Genomic DNA, 20,347 nt, shown 5'->3' on the forward strand with positions numbered 1-20,347 from the left:
TATAGCATACTGATGTGATCCCGTCCTGTAGTAATAACAGACAGGCAACTCGGCCTTGGGAATGATGCAGCAGAAACCCCAACAGCAGTAGAGACGCCAAGACTTTCCAAGCCTCTGGAATGATGTACTCCTTTTCAGAACGTAGCTATTGGGAGGGATATGGCCCAACCTCAGAGAACATGTGGGAAAGAAAGGGAGTTGGGCCTGAGATCTCTATTGCGCTAAGAAGTCTGGCTTCTCATCCAAGTCTGGGCAGCTATGTGGCACGTGGACTCAGACAAGGAGCACGTCTTTGTTTCATGAAAGGGGGTCGGGGGCTTTAACTGGTGTGACGATTATGATCAAACTTTGCCTCTTGCCTTATCCAGGCTTCCAAATTCTTTGGGAGCACGGGCGACGTCTGTGTTGTGCTTCAAAGGAGAACCCAAAACGCTGGGGTTCCAGACCAGTCCCACCAGATGTCCAAGAATCGCAGGCTCCGACCGGTCCCCAAGTCGAGGGACAAAGTGTGCTGTACCTGTAACGCCAATTACATACAGCAGGCTAAGTTCCAAAAGGACTTAGCAAAGAACCAGGAGCAAGCAGATAACCTGGAGAAGTGCTTCCTGTCACTCCTATGCTAAGTTTAGGAGGGTGGGTTTGAGGAACGGTCTGCTCTGCCTCGTTACTGTCTCGGAAAGTGTTATTATTGGCTTCCTGACAGCCACATTTGTAGAACTAGAACACTGCCAGGGCCAGGCCAGGGGACCTTCGGGTTACTGCTACAGCTCTCCTAGAAGCTGCACCCCATCCCCCAGAACCCCGACACATTTTGAGGACCCTCCTGCACCCCAGCAACGGTATGTGGTTAACTATTCAATTTTATATAGGAATATTTATAGACGTCACGTGGTACGCCCACACGCGTTCCCCACCAGAGTGCAAGCTCCTCGCGGGCCGGGGTGCTTTACTTTTGTCCGGGTACTTCCGGCCCCATGGAAGAGCCCGGCACACGGTGGACATTTAATAAATCCTTGCTGTTCAGCTGAATGACTGACTCGAGCCTTGTTTCAAAGCCAGCTCTTACTGCCTGTACTACGCGGACCTCAGTTTTCCCGGCAGAAAATTAAGGGGGCTGCATTTAGAGCGGCCTAAGGACCCCTAGAGCCGCAGGCCTCCAGGTTAATCCCACTGCCCGGGATTCCGGGAACACTGGTAGCGCAGCGACCCGCGAGGCGGGCGTGACGCTCCGAGAGAAAGGAGGGGGAGGGGAGGCGGAAGCGCAGCTCCCCGCCCTCCTCCGAGGTTGGGAGTTCAGGGAGTCCCCGCCTTCCGGGAGTCGCGCCTGCGCGCTGCTAGTCCCGACGGTGCGCCTGCCTCCCGGAGTGTTCTAGGTAAGGTTGTTCTCTTCCTAAGCCGGTGTCCGCGACGTGCGGGTGCAGGGGGGAACCGCAGGATCCCCCGGCCTGCACTCCCTCCCACATCCACATCTTCCTTCCCCAGCTCTGCCCGACCCACGGGGGTCTTTGGGGCCGCCTGAAAGGGATTCGGACCCCGGCGCCTGAAGACCCCTTTTTCTCCGACCTCCCTCTCCGCCCTGGGACTCCCAGCCAAGCCGGGCCTGCAAGCCCCGCTACCCCGGGGATTGCAGCTGTACGTTCAGATACCACCCCCCTCCCGCCCCGAGGCTCGCGAGGGGAGTGCTTTGAGATCTGAGAAGAGGTCGGGAGAAAGTCAGGTCTGTCGGACCCTGTGGCAGAAAAGTATGGAGCCCAGACTTCTAGCCCTGGCCTTGGCCCTTATTCACTGGGGATCTTGGAAAAGACCCTTTCCTCCTTAGCCAACGATTTTTTCGTCTATAAACAGAATCGATGCTACTAGAGCATCTCTAAGGCCTTAAATTTGAGATTTTGTCCCCCAATTATTCGCCCCCACTTCTTCCGTCAGCGTTAGCCCCCGAGGTGTTCCTTTCTTACCCAGCAGTCCTTTAGAAATCGACACCTGGGGCTCAGATACCTAAATAATTAACTCTAGGAGCTGGACTCTGCCCTTCTGAGGAAGATTTGTTAGGTGAAAACTGGCTCTGGAATTGGGGAGCATTTATTTATCAGAGGGCCAGGCGGACCCTTTGGAAGGTTGTACCAGACAGTAATGAGTACTTCTCCCTGTTAAAGCAGTGTGGCCAGTGGAGTGGAGCAGTCCAAGGGGACTCCAGCTCTCAGGGCAATGGAGATGAGGCTTGGGGAAGCGGTGCAGGCTTGTCTGGGCCTAGCTATTAGGTTTCTAGCTATTGCTAATCCTATATGATGCACATACCTTTCTGACTGTCCCTAGCTCTTAGAGTAGTTTTTGTGAAATCCAAGTAAGAGAATTTTAATTAAGAAATTTTTCCTGAGGGTTTCCCTCTGTGAAAACCTGGTTTGCTGGGTTTAAAAGAAAAACAGGAAAAGGGACTGGTTAGGGCAGTTTTTGAACCTTGATCCCCTTAGCCCCAAGTCTGAGGAGGAAGAGGTAGACTACATCTGACTTTCTGTCCGTTGCTGGGCTTCCATCTCTTAGGCCAATGGCCCCCCGGCTGCGGCTGCTGACCTGGGATGTGAAGGACACTTTGCTTCGACTCCGCCATCCAGTGGGGGAAGAATACGCAGCCCAGGCTCGGGCTCATGGGCTGCAGGTGGAGGCAGCAGCTCTTGGATCAGCTTTCCATCAGGCATACAAGGCCCAGAATCAGAAGTTCCCCAACTATGGGCTAAGCAAAGGCTTCACCTCCAGACAGTGGTGGCTCGATGTGGTCTTGCAGACATTCCGCCTGGCGGGAGTGCAGAACTCCAACATCCTCAATGCCATCGCCGACAAACTCTACCAGAACTTCAGCAGTGCCGAGACCTGGCAGATGCTGGAAGGGGCCGAATCCACTCTGCAGCAGTGCCGAGACCGGGGCCTGCAGCTAGGTGTCATTTCCAACTTTGACCGGAGGTTGGAGGACATCCTGGCTCACTGTGGTCTCCGCAAGCACTTCGATTTTATTCTGACATCTGAGTCAGCTGGCAGGGCCAAACCTGACCCACAGATCTTCTATCAGGCCCTGCGGCTTGCTGATGTAGAGCCCACCCAGGCTGCCCACATCGGAGACCATTACCTGAATGATTACCAGGCCCCGCGGGAGGTGGGCATGCACAGCTTCCTGCTGGTGGGTACCAAGCGCCAGGACCCCTTCCCGGGAAAGGTCCCTAAGGAGCACATCCTGCCTTCCCTTCCCCACGTTCTGGTTGCCCTCAACCACCTGGAGGGCTCAGCTCCAAAGCACTGAAAATTGGTGGGGAAGGGAAGGTGGTAAAATCCCTGCAAGCTGAGCCTACTAGGTGGGAGAAGGCAATGAAAATCTCAAGTAGTAGCACCTACTGTTGGAAACTGACCCCTTCTTCCCATGTGGCCAGAGTGGGAGCTGTTCTCCCCTCAGCTTCAGTAGCAGCCTACCATAAAGTCAATGACCATAAACTATTGTGATTCCTTGTTTCTTCTTAGAAATTGGATCAAAGAATATAGAACTGGAAAAAGTCTCAAAACCTGTTGTTGTTTGTGGAAAAAGCACCAAAGCTGAGTTGAGCTAATCTGGATCCTAATCCTATCCCTGCTACTTGTGTGATCTTGGGCAAAATACCCTGGTCTTTTCATTCTCTGAGGTGTTTATCAACTAAATCACCTATCAACCTCTTCTCATCTACCCTCTTTGGCAATCTGATATAAACTATAGACTATAGTGTATAGTTTTTACATATATATATATAGAGAGAGTTTATTTTTTCAAAATGTTTTTAAATCCATAAAATGTATAAGATTACAAATGAAACAAATTACTTCAAAATAATTATTTTAGAAAACAAAATTCATGGAACCTCAGTTAAGACTCTCTAAACTAGATAATTTCTACCTGATCTTGTCTAACCCCATCATAAAGAGGAAATCCTAGATCTAGAGATAGAAGTGACCTCAGATCATCCAATGCAATTCTCATTTAACAGGTGAGGAAGCTGAAATCCAGGAAGGTTACCCAAGGCCATAGAAGTGTTAGAATTGAGATTTTAATCTAGGTCTTCTGACTACTAATCCAAGGTCATTCACACTACACTTCCATGTTTCCTCTTACACAGTCTAGGTGCTGTGGGGTAAGGCTTCACTCCAGGCACTTCTAATTCAGCTAGGAAAACCTGAGCATCCAACAGACCACAATACAAAGTACTACAGGATTAGTCTTAAGTGAGGATCGGAAGCTGGAAGCACTGCAGCAGCTCTACAAGAGAGCTTTGTGTGGACCTGAACAGTCAGGGAAAGCCCCAAGGAGGTATGGGATTTGGGAGAGGAGGAAGACCATAGGTATGGGAAGAGAGGAATAGAATAAGGATCCTAAGAACAGGTAGGAGGGGGGCAGGTGAAAGTGACAATGAATGAAGGCCTGGCTGAGTTTAGACTTGATTTGAGACAAAAGAGCCACTGGGGTTTGAGTTTGGGGGTGGGGATGAACCTTAGAGTTGAGGGCAGCAGGAGGGGCAAAAAGGGAGGCAGACACCTTGGAGAAGGAAGGGCAGCCTGTTATTCTGGCTTGGCCACACCTGATGTCAACTTCCTGGATTCTTTTCCTGAGATTTAATTTCTTTGCTATTGAGGACATAACTCATCAACTCAGTTCTGCTATGGGCTCCCCAGTCTTTGAAACCAAACATTCCCTGTGACCTGTTATGCCTTGGCTGGCCTAAGAACCATTTCAAATGATTGGAAGGGCAGTGAGCGGCAAAAAAAAAAAAAAAAAAACCCTGGCCTTGCTAGTCAGAAAACCTGGGTCCAGATACCAACTCTGACATTAGCCATGTGCTGTGCTGCTGGGCAAATCTTTTAATTCTGAGCCTTGGTTTCCTTATTTGTGAAAAGGAGAGAATAGTTGTGCTATACTTCTTAGCTTACAAAGCCAGAGAGGTTTGTAAACTTTACAAATACTAAATACAACAATTTAAAAATACGTATTTTTTGTTGTTCAGTCTTTTCAGACATATCTGAGTCATGACCCCATTTGGGATTTTCTTGGCAGAGATATGAAGTGCTTTGCCATTTCCTTCTCCAGCTCATTTATCTGAAGCTGGATTTGAACTCAGGGAGATAAGTTTTCCCCAACTGCAGGCCTGGTGCTCTATCCATTGCCCAAACTCAAAGATAAATTATTTCATTATAAAACAAAAAAAGATTCTTTTGCCAAATGTAATTCCACATTAGTTGTGAACGAATCCAGCCATTCTGGAGAGCGATCTGGAATTATGCCCAAAAAGTTATCAAACTGTGCATACCCTTTGATCCAACAGTGTTTCTATTGGGCTTATACCCCAAAGAGATACTAAAAAAGGGAAGGGGACCTGTATGTGCCAAAATGTTTGTAGCAGCCCTGTTTGTAGTGGCTAGAAACTGGAAAATGAATGGATGCCCATCAATTGGAGAATGGCTGGGTAAATTGTGGTATATGAATGTTATGGAATATTATTGCTCTGTAAGGAATGACCAGCAGGATGAATACAGAGAGGCTTGGAGAGACCTACATGGACTGATGCTAAGTGAGATGAGCAGAACCAGGAGATCATTATACACTTCAACAACGATATTGTATGAGGATGTATTCTGATGGAAGTGGATTTCTCTGACAAAGAGACTTAACTGAGTTTCATTGGAGAAATGATGGACAGAAACAGCTACACCCAAAGAAGGAATACTGGGAAATGAATGTGAACTATTTGCATTTTTGATTTTCTTCCCGAGTTATTTTTACCTTCTGAATCCAATTCTCCCTGTGCAACAAGAGAACTGTTTGGTTCTGCAAATATGTATTGTATCTAGGATATACTGCAACATGTTTAGCATATATAGGACTGCTTGCCGTCCTGGGGGCGGGAGGAGGGAGGGAGGGGGAAAAAACGAAACATAAGTGTTTGCAAGGGATAATGTCGTGTAGAAATTATCCTGGCATGGATTCGGTCAATGCGAAGTTATTATTAAATAAAAATAAAATTTATTATAAAAAAAAAAAAAAAAAAAAAAAAAAAATGTAATTCCACATTGTTGAAGGTTAGATCAGTCAGTAGTTGAGATTTTGTAGATATTGCCATGGTGAAACCAAAGAATGGCCCAGCTAGGACCTCTGCATCCCTTCCTCCTTTCACTTGTGAATGGGGAAACAGGGCAGTAATTGAATGAGGTGACTAGCTCACGGACAACACGTGTAGCTGATGGCACAACTAGAACCCAAACTTCCTAGGTCCCAGCCCAATGTTTTTCCCATTCCCTCTTCCAGTTTTGGGAGGAATATATAGGTGAAGACATGAGTTTTCTCGCACACAAGTCCAATCAGCTTCCAGAGATAGGGCCCAATAAGGCATCATGAAGTGTGTGGGGGGGGGGGGGGGAGGGGGAGAGGAGAGGGAAGAGGGGGAAGATTTGTCAGCACATGGAGGTCAATTATCAGCAAAGGACAGAGACAAAGGAAACAAGGCATTTAACTTTTTTTTTCCCAAAATCTTTTAATAATTTAAATGTTTCCCACAGCCAGGCACCTCATCATGAGTCTACCCTGCCATCAGGCATCCATGCTTCCATCCTCTGCTCAAGGTTCATGTGCTCAAACCCTAGCCTTAGAGAATAGGTAGCTACCAGAAACTTTCACAAAACTGGCCCAGAACTCCAGCTAAAGTTAGCACCTGGTAGAGAGCCTGCTTAACTGAGCCTAGGATGGAGCAGTCTAAGGAGTACCCTGTATCCCAGAAGGCAAGAGAGCGGACCCTGGGGGTTGCCAAACAGAAGAAAAGAGTTAGAAACACAGACTTGGCAGCCAAGGGAACTGGAAACAGTAATTGCCAGGGAATTCTGTACATGGAATGTGAGAGCGAGTGCTCGCTCAGCTCATCTGCCCTCACAAATGAGGAAACTGATGTCCAAAGAGATCAAACAACTTGTTCAGAATCTCAAAATAAGTTGGTGGGAGAGCCAAGACCAGACCCCAGGCGTTTTGACTCCCTGTCCAGTTTTCTTTCCACTGCTTGCCTTAATCACCTTTCCTAGTCCTCCCATATCAGGTACTTAAAGAATAGAAGGAAAAGAGACCTGCGACATAGAGGGGCGAGGGCTCCTCACCAACATCCACGAGTATCTGAGAGGTAGAACTTAGACTGCAAACCCATCTCAGTCCCATCTTCCCACCACTATGTGCCTCAGGTGATGGCTACTGAGCATGCACAATGGGGAAACCCGGCACCAGAAGGTGGGGAGGGAGAAGGAACCTCGAGCCCATCATTGAACAATGGAGATGTTCTGGTCAGCCACAGCAAAGACAGGAAAGATGGGGCCCTCAAACTGGGTGTGGTGGGAGCACAGGAGGGCACCTGAGGTGGGCTCATAGAACAAGAGCTCACCTGCTGCCAAGTCCAACAAGACCCCAATACGGTCTGGACAGCGCAACAAGGCCAAAGGCTGGTGCTGGCCACAGTGCAGGAACCGAAATTCCTGGTCATAGCGGGAGAAGACCCAGGAGAAAGCGTTGTAGCCCAGGCGCGTATCGCTGCCAGAACCCTTTCGAGGCAGCTGGCTCGAGGAGACCCCCACCTTGTAAGCACAGCTATTCTCTACATTCACCATCCAGGCATGGAGCCCACTCTGGAAGGAGGTGGAGGCCAGGGCGTTGGGCCAGTGGTCAAAGCGTTCTGGGCCATCTGCATAGGCCTTGGACTTCTTGGGGTTGAAGGTAAGGGTCTTCCTATCCTCTGACAGCTGGAGAAAGGGACTGATGGTCCTCTCATCCACACAAATGTCCTCAGTACCTGTTGGAAAAGTAGTTTTTCAGGAACAGTCCTAAATCTTTATGAGCTCCCCAACTCTAACTAACTCCCAACCAAGAGTTCTCATCCAAGCCTCCAAGTTTTTCAGAAACTCAGTAACAGTAACAAAGATACCATATATTAACTGTCACCTGATCCCAACAACAATCCCATGAGATGTTCAGTTGTTCTTACTTATGCATATATTGTTATGTTTATCTCTTCTGATAGAATGTTAGCTCCTCCAGGGCAGGTCTGTTCTGTTTTTGACTTTGCACCCTTAGTGCTTAGCATAGTGCCTAAGGTCAAATATGGGGTTTAATAAATGTTTGATCCATTTTATAAATGGGGAAACCAAGGCTAACAGGTGAAGTTGCTCAACTGAAGGCATAGAGCCAGCAAGTGGGAAATCCAAGATGAGAGCCCAGATTTTTTCCCAATATATGGTTCTTCTCACTAGACCACTTCACCTGATTTAGGCACAGTCCTCTATTGAAATGCTAGTATTCCATGAAGAAATAATATCAAATCTGTCAACACATAACTCCTTAAGGTATATTAATTTATCCTACCTTTTGCAATGACAGTTTTTTAAGACTGAAGGTTTTCAGAAGGAAAGGGTTAGTAGAGGGACGGATAGGTTCAGACCAAGGATTGTGTCAGGAGAGGGCTCAATGATCAAAGATGGGGAACAATGTGGTTGGATGGGAAAGACCATATTGATTTAATATATCTGCCTTCCCCCAGACACAAGTTTACAAACCCAGAAAGTCAAGCCCTCTGGCAAGTCAGCCACAAAATCCTCCTTAACATATTAACCATGAAACACATTGATTTCTAGTCATAGTTCTGAGTGCTTTTGACTTTGGCAAAATCCTGACCTGACAGACAGCAGAGAACAGCTGATGCCCAAAGCTGGGTCAGTAATGGGCTCCGCACACATTTCTGATTAAAATTTAACTTCTCAGATTCCTGGGGATCCAAGATTCCCTCAGCTTCTTCAGTCCTAATGGAAGAAAACACAAGATTTTCTGAAATTTCTATCTTAGTGTATGTTAATTTATTTAGATCACTTCTTGACTAGCTGAAATAATGAATTGTATGATTAGGAGATTTGACAATGTGTGTAAATAAGGGAGAGGAAGAAAAAGAATTTGGAAGCAAAAGATGGGGATTTATCTCAGACCTTCCCATACTGTTTAGTCCAAAGGACACTCCCCATTGAAATGAACTCAATTGCTTCATAGCCCCTTGCCCCACATCACACTGCCAAATTGGAACTATTGACTAAAAACAGTCAATCCTGACAGCGCCGTTCCTCAATTTTTACAGTTCCCTGTTCTAATCCATCCCAACACTAACCAGCTGAGAGAACTTTAGCAAGCCACTTAACCTCTTTGAGCTTCAGTTTTCTCAAATACAAAAAGGAGAGGGGAAGGGATGCACCAAAAATTTCTCATAGGCCTCTCTTTGGATTCCTCCTTTACATTGCCACTCAAATTTGTATTCTAATTATGCATGTCCAACTCCTCTCTCTCCTACTAAATTATAATTTCATTTTATTTTATATCTTTCTATCCCCAAAATTACTAGAACACAGTTCCTTGCACATAGCTGGTGCCTAATAAAAAGTCTGTTGAATTAATTAGGGTTACCCTAGTTTTGAAGGGGCCTCACGGTTTAATGGCCATAGATCAAATAGCCTGGAAGAAATTGATTTCAAAAAGAGAATCACACATGGGAAAATGAAGTCACCAAAAAAGAAATAAAGCAACAAGAGCCCTAGATAATTACAAAGCTAGCTTTCCTGCTGAGTCTCTGACCAACAAAGCCTCTTTGTAATAAAAGACAAGAGAGGAACTGTGTCTCCTCCTGACAGTGCTGCATCTCCAATTAGCTGCCCATCCCAAGCAGGGCCCTCTAGTTGGAGATGGGGGCAGGGATAGATCTTGTGTTCAAATCCCTTTCAGAGCCCTCAATCCTTCAAGAGAGAAGCTGTCACTCCAGATGAATGAGGTATCAGTGGGGAGGGACAGATGTTAGACACAGCAAGTGTCTAGTGAACTTTTGCTTGGGTGGGGGAAAAAATAATAGATAGTTGGACATGTCTGTTTTAGGTCATAGCCTAGGCCTGTCAGAAAATGAGAGACATCAATTTATCCTCCCCACCTGCCCACAACAGATGACACTTCTCAGTTTGACAAGCAGGTTTCCACCAAGTCACTTGAAGACTTCTGAAAGCTGCTGCTTTTTCACACTCACCCAATAGATGACATTAAGGTACCAAAAGAAATCCAGTCCAAAGCAATCCCAATAAGCTTTGGATAGAAAATACCATTTGCATCCGGAAAAAGAACTATGGAAATTGAATATAAATCAATATATGCTATGCTTGCTTCTTTTTTTTCCTCTCCAATGGTTTTCCCTTTTGTTCTGATTTTTCTCTCCCAACATGATACATAAAGAAATGTGTACTAAAAAGAAAAAAAAAAGAAAAAAGAAAAGAAACCCAGGTTCATATTGACATATTCCCTACCGTTGTGGGGAAAGTATCTGAATCTCTCAACCCCACTCCAACTACCCATGTGGCAAACAGCAAAAGGAGGCATGGGTAATGCTGTGGGTAAGGGACACAGAGATACTTGTCCCAAGGCTCAGAATCATTATCATAAACCACAAACTTCTATTGGGATTTTGCCTAGAATCCTTAAACTGAAAAACAAGTCTCTCCCAAACAATTGGAAGTCTTGAACTGAGTGTATGAAAGAGACTCAAGGACAATCTTGGCCCCAGAGAAGAAAAAGAGGCATGCCTTTCCCCTGCCCTTCTTGTAACACAGGTGAAGGACTATAGAATGATCACATATGGCCTCTTGGCTGTCTTTGTTACAAGAGAGTCACTGGGCAATGGATTGGGGGTGGAGGAGATTTCCTATCTGGGAATGACAAAGATAAAAACAAAAATACTGTTTTAAAACCAGTGCCCTGAAGGAAAAAGCAATCTCACAGGATTTGAGACTGGAGAATACAAATCATTTAGTCTGACATTTTTCTCATATTCATAGAATTAGGAACTGGAACGGACCTTAGTGTTCATTTACCCATTTTAGAGAGGAGAAAACCAAGGCTGTCAAATAAGTGACTTGCTCAGTATTAAAACAAAGTAATTACAAGGTAAAAACTGGATCTTGCAATGGTCATTCTTCCTACTCTGACCCACACTGACCCACCTGACTCCAGGTTTACACAGGCTCAGGGTAAAAAAATCACTGACTCACCTCTCAAAAATCTCCCGCTCTGACTGCTGTAACAGAAAAAACATTTAGCAAGTTAGACATTGAAAAACCTGCATTTTGTCATGAACTAAATACATTAACGTCAGTTTGGGGCAAAAAGGAAATGAGTGATCCTACTTGCCTGAATCATTTGCCTGTCAATTGTCATGGAACTCAGACCTCAGAAGGGACCTTGACAAGGGCAACAGAAAGAAGAGGTCCCAGGAGGAGGACTGCAGAGTCCCTGTTTCTGGCTATAGTGGTCAAATGTACCTCCAATAACCTACTATTACCCACAGTATAAGATTTTACTCTTCAGTCTAGCCTTTCACAATCTGATCTTCCCTTTTACTATTCCCCTAACCAAGCAAACGCCTGTGCTCTAAACTCACTGTTCCCCAAATACACTTTATCTCTACTGCTTTCAGGCCTTTGTCTGCTCCCCCACCCCTATGCCTTTCCCACTCCTCTCTACATATTGACTCCTACCTATCCCTCCAGTCCCACTTCTTCCAGGCATTTTCTTCCCACCACCTCCCCTGCTCTCAGCCCAGTGATCTCATCCTTCTCTCAGCTCCTATAAGAATCACTGTCTGTACCCATCTTGTACTACTTAATATGCATTGCCCTGTATTACTCATTATCTTTTCCTGTAGCTAGTTATCACCAACTAGACTAAACTTTTTCAGGGCAGAGATGGTATTTTGTATGTCTCCTACCCTTTCAAGCCCAACTCAGATGACAACTGCATCAAAAATCTTTCCTCAATTCCCTTTATCAATAGCATTTTCCCTCAAACCTCATCAAGAATCATTTTACATCTCTCCTAGGCATTTATCAAGTAATTCTGTGTCTTATATTCATCTTAGCATCTTATTCCTCTTACTGGACAGTAAGTTCCATGAGAATAGAGATTGGTTTTTAACTTTTTACCCCTCTAGCGCCTAACATGATTCTTTTTCCACAACAGATTTTGTTGAATGAAACAGATGTCTGTATCCACCATATCACCAGAACAATGCCATCAACTCATGTATATTTGTTAACTGAATGATTACATCAACTACTGTCCACTAACTACGAGAAATATTTCCCAAACCTTCAAGTCATGATCTAAGCAGTCATCTTCATTGCTGCCCTTTCCTTAAGTCTATACTTCGGGCCATACTTTTTTCCTCTTAGGCCCATGTCTAAACAAATTTCACTTATGCTCATCCCTTCTTTCTTCCTGTCTATTTTTCTTCCTACAGGAAGCTTCCAGTGGGGAAAAAGTAAAAGTTCTTTCTTCCAAAGGAAAGGATGGACATAAATCTATACTCTTCCAGGAAAAAATGTCAGTTGCCCCCTGCAATGGTCCCAACTAAAGATTTAAAAGCCTGGTCAAGAAAATAAACCTAGAAAAAATATTTTTTGAATGGTTTAAAAAAAGGGGGGGGGAGGAAATCAGGGGATGTTGAGTAGATAAATTAAGATAAATTACTAAAACAAAAACGCTTCCTCCAAAATTTCCTAGATTTTTTCTGAGCCTTTATACCTGATCCTCACTCTTGTATGTAGCACAGTACTTGGCACACAGTACTTAATGCCTTTTCATTCATTCATCTATAACAAACATAATTTTAAGAACACACCAAGCTATGTATTTATGATATGATTCACTCCATTCAATCTGCACAAGGCCCTAGAATACACCCCCCATCTCTTCCTTCTGCCCGCCCACCCCCCTCCCTGAAGGACCACAGACAGCGCCCCTGGCTTACGTACAATCAGGCTGTGGTCGTCGAGGTCGGTGAGCATAGCCACGAGCTTGGTGCGGAGGGTGCCCAGCTTCTGCAAGGCCTCCGCCCAGTGGGACCGCTGGGTCAGGATGCTCTGATGGGCCCGCTCCTCCTCCGCGTGCACCTGCTCCAGCAGCCGCTGTTCCTCGCTCTCACACACGGTGCGCACCAGGCCCAGCCGCTGGATCACCACCTCACGGGCCCCACTGGCCATGGTCTGGGCAAGATGGGACACAAAAGGAGAGCTTTCAAAAAGCCCAAAGGACTCCCAGCAAGTCACAGGCAGAAAGACCGGCTGGCCGCAAGGAAACTAGGCCCCTTCTCACTTGCTCATGGGCACCCCCCTCTACTTTACATGCTGTCTTCTTCCGTTAGAGGGTGAGCTTCTCAAGGGCTGTCTTAGGTAAACACTCTGTCTATGATCTCAGTGTAACCACAGACAAGTCGCTCCTGAACCTCTATTTCCTCATTGATGGGGGGGCTTTGAAGAGAAAGAAGTACTAGAGCCCCTTCCTGTGCTAACATTCTGTGCTCTGAGGTTTCTTCCCCTGCTACCACTCCATGAGTCTACCCTCCCCTGCCTGAATGAGGGTATCCTTAGAAGGGGAAAGAGCAGAGAGGGCAGCTATCTCACTGACAATCTGTTCCCACTACCTGGGACACAATTCAGAGTGCATAACCTATTGCAACCTTAACAGAGAATAAGATGAAAGAAGAGGAAGTGATTTTGAGGGGCACGTAGGATAAAAAAAGTTTGTGGGGAAGAAGCGTTAGCAAAATGCATGAGTCTGGGGGAATTATCTGTGATTTCTAGGTATTCATACTTTAAATATCTGAAGCTCTATCATCGAGATAATTAAAAACAATGTTTTATAGCCATTGACTCTTGACCTCTGTATGGAATTAGAGGCTAGCTTCCTAAAACAGATAGGAAAGAAAGCCAAGGCTCAGGTTGGGCAGGGATATCTGGATCTGTTCAATAGTAAAGGTGCCAAGTACCCACATTAGGTGGGTAGAAGTGAAGCCCAGGGGCTCGGGCTTCTTGTGGCAGGGAAAGCACCATCTGGGCCCAGGGACCAGGGAACGAGAGGGAAGTTACCGCTGCATTTTGGTTTTTCCGAGGCAAGACTTCAGCCATGTATTTGGTGATACCAGCGCTCTGTAGCTGCAGCTTCTCACACTGATCCACTATCTTGTTCTGAAAAAAGAGGCAGCAGCTGGGATCTGGACAGAGGCTTCCACAACACTGTTTATTAAACCTTTCCTCAGAGGAGACAGGAGACAGCCTTGCCTTGGTCCCAAATTCTCCCTCCCTCCAAGCTCTGCCAGGACCCCCTCCCTTCTTTAATCCCTTTCTATCTGCAGCACATTCGCCATCTGAAATCTGTGCAGAAATGCCAGTCAACAAAGGAAGCCAGGCCCTGAACCTTTATCAGCTACTGACAAGTCAAGATGATTGATGGGAGTGGGCCCTGAGCCCCTGAGGGCCCTGCCCTGGGAGGGCAAGAGGGAGTAGGGGAGGATGCTGAAGGACTTCAGAGATGAAGTTTGATCTCTTTCCAATCAGTTTTACCGAGACCAATTCCTGGCACCTTCTGTGATGAGTGCTGTGGTGGGTTCCAAAGTAAAAGACAGTATTTCTCTAAAAAAGCTTAAAGTCTAGTCATGGGGAAAAGAAACAGAAACGTCAAAGCCTTCACAATCCAGTTCCAACCAGTCTTTGCAGGATAATTCCACACCCCTCCCCCTCACATATTGGTTTCCTTTCAAACCTACTTATTTGCTATTCCTCATATATAACATTCCATTTCCTGCCCAAGTACCTTTGCCCAGGTACCTGTCCACTCCTGGTATGGAAGGCACTCCTTAATTGTTTCTACCTCTAGGGATCCCTGAGTATTCTTCAAGTCTCAGTCCAAGGGCCATCCCTTGGAAGAAGCCTTTCCCGATCAGAACCCCCAATTGAGGGCAGATACATAGAGCAATGCATAGGGTGCAGAGACTAGAGTAAGGAAAACCCAAGTTCAAATCTAGCCTCAGACACTTCCTAGCCTTGTGACCTAGCAAGTCACTTAACCCTGTTTGCCTCAGTTTCCTCCTCAGGAAAACAAAGGAAATGGCAAACTAGTCCAGTACCTAGGCCAAGAAAACAGAGATACCAAAACCAGAAAAGACTGAACCACAAGAATTGCTAATGCCCCTCCCATATACATTAACATACACTGGTGTATGTCCTTTGACTCTCCATCCAACATTAACCACTATTAAAAAAAAAAAAAAACTTACTGAAGGTAAGAGCAGGTTTCTGTTTTGTCTTGGTATTCCCAGCATTTACCCCCAAGAAGGTGCTTAATAAAGGCATTGTGCACAAAATAAATTTATTTCTTTTTTCTTGGAACAGAAAGACCAAATCAGGACCAAGGATTGCCTGGTGCAGGATATGATAAAAAGATGGTCAGGATTTTTATCTTAATAGGTCCTATATCCGAAGAGGTAGCAACAAGTACAATCAGGATTAGACTTAAATTCATCTGGCTCCAGAGGATTTTAGCTCAACAATTGCAGAAGGTTAAGAAAAATTCCTGTTCTCCACTGAAAACATTTGAACTGAAGCTGGGTGACCTTATCAACAAAGATTTTTTCTTATCTTGGGAGGGGGATCTGGTAGGCCTCCAAGCCATTTCCCAGCTGCCTCCAGTACAGCCATCACCTCCCCATTCCCCTTACCCCCTTATGGTAACCCAGACTTAGCTCTTGGAAATTTGCCTCTTAGGTCAGGTCATCCTTTGCCTTACATGGCAGAGGCCCAGCCTCCAAAACCTCCCCACCTGGTCCACTCCAAAGGCCTACTTCTCAATCCCCTTCCCAGCTCTCTTGACATATAGTATTCCTCTGTTAGACTGTAAATTCCTTGAAAACAGCCACTCTAGCTTGCTTATATTTCTGTTTTTAAACAAATACTCTCTCTCCAGCCAATCCATACTCAGACAATGATCACAATTCCCCAGTCCCTTCCCTAAACAATGGGAAGTTGGACTACTAAATAATTCCCAGATTCCTAGTCCTACCAATATTCATTAGTGCATTTCCTTCTCATCTATACTTTTTTTCTCTTCCTTCAAGGTCCAATTCAGATATAACTCCTTCAGAGACACTAACAGATTTGCCTCAATCTCCTTAATTAAAAGTGATCTTTCTCCTTCCTTTCCCATTTTGATTTGCTGTATTGTTTCATGACACCATCTTGAGTTTTCTTGGCCAAGCTACTGGAATGGCTTACCATTTCCTCTTCGTTTTACACATGAAAAACTGAGGTAAACTGGGCTAAGTGACTTACTCATGGTCACACAGCTATTAAGTGTCTGCAGTCACATTTGAACTTGGGAAGATGAGTCTTCCTAGTTTCAAGGCAAAGTGCTCTATCCAAATATGCTATCTAGTTGTTCATACCCATTTTGATTAGGCCTCCCCTTTAGAATCTATAAAGTGATCAACTGCAAGAATAGGTTTAATAAAAATGGCCATTAAGCCTCCCCTTGCCATTGATCATTTTATGGGTTATATCACACTTATCTTTCCCAAATCTCTTTTCTTTCTCCTCTATTATTAAACTGTAAACTCCTAGATTAGGGATTTACTTGTATTTTTTCTCAGTCTTTGAAACTCATGTAATAGCATATTCAATTGATCAAATTAGCTACCATAAAGTGAAGTGGGTAGGTATTTGCTAATTCAACCAATCCCAGAGGAGTAAAATCCAATCATGTAATATTATTGAGCCAATAAACATGAAGAATTCAGAGAAAATTAGAAAAACCTGTATGCACTGATGCAAAGAAAATAGAAAAACAAATTGCATAATGACCACACCAATGTGACAAACCTGAAAGTCTTCAGGATTCTAACCAATTCAGTGACAAATTGTGACTTTGGAGGACATATAAGTATACTTCCTTCATCTCTAGAATAGGGGTTCCTGACCTGGGGTAAATGATTCTGTTCCAAAGTCCATGAAGTCGGATGGGAAAAAATTTCTTTACTTTCTTCAAATGTTGGTTTCCTTTGAGATCCTATGTGTTGTGCACATTAACAAGATTATTCTGAGGAGGGGATCATAGCCTTCATCAGACTGCCAAAGAGGTCCACGACATACAGAACCTTAGGGTGGGGGTAGCTTCAGCGACCATGATCTTTAACTAAAGGTCGGAAGGACTGCCATGAAGAGGAAACAGGTTTGTTTTGCTTGGCCTTAGACAAGAGAACTTGGATCAATGAGACTAGGGAGGAAGTTAGAGAGAAAACTCCAAAAGAAAAAACCTCCTACCACTTACTACATGTAACAACTCCAATAACATAAGCACTTTGGAGATTCCTGGCCACCCTCTTCAGGACAATCCTGCATTGCTATGCAAATGAAAATGGGCTGCCTCCAGAGAACTGACCTCCCAGTCATTGCAGGTCTTCAGAACACAGGTTAGAAGGCCTTGGTAGAGGCCCCTTCCATATTCCATGCAATCCTACATCCCTAGCTGTTTAAGCAAGAACTTAACCTTGGTCTCCAGAGACTGCTCCCAGTGCAGGAGGGCTGGACTAAGAAAAACCCTTAGTCAGACTGTAAGGAAATCCCCTGACATTAGAGATAAGGGAACAGTGAGCTGAGGGGTGAGTAGCTAATTTTTGATGCCATTTATATACTCTGGACTTGCCTCTTTGATTTTCCATAGCAGCTAGTGGGAAGAGTGAACGAAAAAACTTTTAAAATAAGGGTTTATTTTCCAGGTGCAGTCTTAATGCTCCAGCACTCTGAGGCCTGAGAGATCAAGCCAGAGACTACCTGGACCCAGAGGATACCTGTTGTGGTCCTATTATAAAGCTAATGTAAAGGAGGGGATTAAAAAATTAGTTTCCCTCTTGATCATTCAAATCTCTCATGCCGTCACAATAAACAAGTTGGCTATTATCCCTAATAGGGTAGGAGCGGCCCAATACCAATTACATTCTGTCCTACCAAGTTGATCCAAGTGAAATCTAGTTAAAACCAACACCCACAGCAGCCAAGCAAAGATAAATGAGTCTCCAATGGCAACAGGAAACCTCTGCACTACACTGTCCAGAGGTTTCAATCCACCTTTGCCAAATGTGAGTCACTTCAGCTCTGAACCTCATTTTCCTTATGTTTAAAATTAAAGGATTGGTATCAATACAATTCATTAAATAGTTATTAAATATTACTAAGGATTAGGAATACAAGAAGAAAAGATAGGCCCTGCCCTCAAGAAGCTTACGATCTAATGGGCAGGACAACAGCAAACCAAAACATACAAAGCAAACTATATACAAGTAGGGCAAAAATTACAAGAGAAAAAACACTGCAATGAAGAGGGGTTAGTAAAGGTTTCTCCGTAGAAGGTGAAATTTTAATTGGAACTTAAAGGAAGATGGGCAGCTGGTAGGGCAATGGATAGAGTGCTGGGGCAGAGAGTAGGGAACACTAACACTCCCTCTTTCCGAATTCAAATCTGGTCTCAGACACTTCCTAGCTGTGTGACTCTGGTCAAGTCGCTTAATTCTGTTTGCCTCAGTTTCCTCATCTGTAAAACGAGATGGAGAAGGAAACAGCAAACCACTGCAGTATCTCTGCCAAGGAAATCCCAAATGGGGTCATGAAGAGTCATCACAGCTGAACGATAAAGGAAGATGATTTTTTAATTCCCTTGAATATTTTGAATAATTCTATCTCTACGTGGAAGTGAGAAACAGTTTTGCTTTGGGTTTGCTTGTGTATCAGCCTCAGGTCTTTTTCAGCATCATTTGGAAGAACTTTCCCTGCTGCCTCCCTGAGCTCAGGCTGACCAACAGCAGCTCCAACCAAGCTCTGCCTCCGTCACCCCCATTTCTCAACTCCCCCCTACTGTTCCCACCTACCCCCTCTCCAGTTACCTGACTCTCACAGTTAGCTGCCCAGCTCCAGCCTCCCAGGCTCTGCCCGCACCTTTCCCCAACCCCCCCATGCCCCAGCATCTCCCCGCCCCACTCACAGATGTCCCTTCCCCAGCCGAGGGCGGAATATGGAGGAGACCGACACCCACCGCCGGGGAGCTACGGGGAACAGGAGTGGAGGGGACCGGCCTCGGCCCTCCTGAGCCAGCGCCGCGCCTTCAGCCCCCAATCCACCTGCCCTGATGCTTCCCCAAGCCTTGCACCACCTGCTCCCGCAGCACCTCCCACAGTCCCATTCCGGAGAGACCGAGTCCCCGGCTTCCAGGCTGGCCGCGCGGGCTGCGGAGCGCCCAGCCCCCGGAGCTCTCCCACGCACTGCCCCACTCCTTCCATCGAGCCCCGACGCGCTCACCCGCAGCTCCTCAGCCCGCTCCTCGGCCCTCCGGACTTGGTGCTCGCGGCACGGGCCCCCCGGCCCCTTGCAGCCTCCGCACACGAGCCGCCGCTCGGCTATGCAGAACCATTTCAGCTCCTGGGAGTGCAGCGGGCAAAGCGGCGCCGACTCCGCCGGGGGCCCGAGCTCCAGGTCCGGCTCCTTCTGGGACATGACTCCTGCAGCCACTCCGGCGACTCCACCTGTCTCAGGTGGCGAGGGCGGAGGGAGGGCGGGACCCGGGCCCTGTGCCCGCGACCCGCCCCGTCCTAGGGCCCAGCCTCGGGACCGCCCCATTCTCCCCGGGCTGCGGGATTCGGGCCGAGCCGAGTGACACCAGGGGCTGACTAGTCCCGCCCCGGCCGCCCACCCTCGGGGGAAAAACCCCTCCCACGGGAAAAGCTCCTTCGCGTCCCCCAGCAGGCTGTGGCCTCAAGGCCCTAGCCCCGAGAGCTCCACCCAGCCCCCCTGTTACGGACCGCCGGCCAAAAAACTACACTCTTGACCCTTGCAGTTTCGCCCGTTTATCCTTCCAGGTCAGGGGTTTTACCCTAGAATTGTATAAGTGTTCCATTTCGTGAGAACTTTAAAGATTGTCTTGTCCTGTCTCCTGATTTTGCACATTAGAAACCCAAGGACCAAAAATGGGAAAGGTTCTAGTACTATTCAGAACCTGCTGAAGTTGGGCAGGGACCCCAAAAGGTCAGCAGTCTCCCCTAGAAGCTATATTCCATCAAACCTAGACCTCCTGACACCCAGTCTGGGGTTACTTCTATTCCCCTGTTGTGCTTGTTCCTGAAGCCGGCCTCCACTCACTTCCCCAAGATCCCGGAAATCTAAGGGACAGTTGGGGTTGGACCCCCAAAGGGTCATTGTGTCTCATCGTTGCTCTCCACCCCTACTCTCCGTGGTTCTTCCTGTAAAGTCTTCCAAAATTGACCTTAAGTATAAGTTCCTGTCTAGGTTTCCCCAAATTTCCCCAAATCTTTAAAAGAATGGTTCTCCACTCTTTTAAAAATATATTCAAAGTACACTCTGGATATCAGGTATTGCATCGCTTTTATTCCATCTACCACATTAAACAGAGCCTCTAAAC

At 46.1% G+C, this 20,347-nt stretch overlaps 2 protein-coding genes across 4 annotated transcripts; one reads left to right on the forward strand and one right to left on the reverse strand.

The window, feature by feature from the left end:
- The first annotated feature begins 548 nt into the window (after nucleotides 1-548).
- HDHD3 (haloacid dehalogenase like hydrolase domain containing 3) lies at nucleotides 549-3,545 on the forward strand. 3 transcript variants are annotated; one of them, XM_051979999.1, is made up of 3 exons: nucleotides 1,305-1,373; nucleotides 1,483-1,717; nucleotides 2,539-3,545. In XM_051979999.1, exon 3 carries the CDS (start codon nucleotides 2,543-2,545, stop codon nucleotides 3,287-3,289), a length of 747 nt encoding a protein of 248 aa, XP_051835959.1. In that variant the 5' UTR covers nucleotides 1,305-1,373; nucleotides 1,483-1,717; nucleotides 2,539-2,542; the 3' UTR covers nucleotides 3,290-3,545. The 3 variants fall into 3 exon arrangements, with proteins under 3 accessions (XP_051835958.1, XP_051835957.1, XP_051835959.1); XM_051979998.1 differs by lacking the exons at nucleotides 1,305-1,373; nucleotides 1,483-1,717 and adding an exon at nucleotides 549-839; XM_051979997.1 differs by lacking the exon at nucleotides 1,483-1,717 and having other exon boundaries at nucleotides 1,273-1,373.
- A 2,965-nt stretch (nucleotides 3,546-6,510) lies between these two features.
- Nucleotides 6,511-19,774, reverse strand: BSPRY (B-box and SPRY domain containing). The gene is made up of 6 exons (XM_051979996.1): nucleotides 19,231-19,774; nucleotides 13,978-14,076; nucleotides 12,865-13,095; nucleotides 11,104-11,129; nucleotides 8,708-8,832; nucleotides 6,511-7,829 (listed from the first exon to the last, which is right to left on the reverse strand). The coding sequence occupies exons 1-6, from the start codon at nucleotides 19,546-19,548 to the stop codon at nucleotides 7,303-7,305; spliced, it is 1,326 nt and encodes a 441-aa protein (XP_051835956.1). The 5' UTR covers nucleotides 19,549-19,774; the 3' UTR covers nucleotides 6,511-7,302.
- Nucleotides 19,775-20,347: the final 573 nt, after the last annotated feature.

The sequence above is a fragment of the Antechinus flavipes genome, chromosome 2 (assembly GCF_016432865.1).
Source record: "Antechinus flavipes isolate AdamAnt ecotype Samford, QLD, Australia chromosome 2, AdamAnt_v2, whole genome shotgun sequence".
NCBI classification, from domain to species: domain Eukaryota; kingdom Metazoa; phylum Chordata; class Mammalia; order Dasyuromorphia; family Dasyuridae; genus Antechinus; species Antechinus flavipes.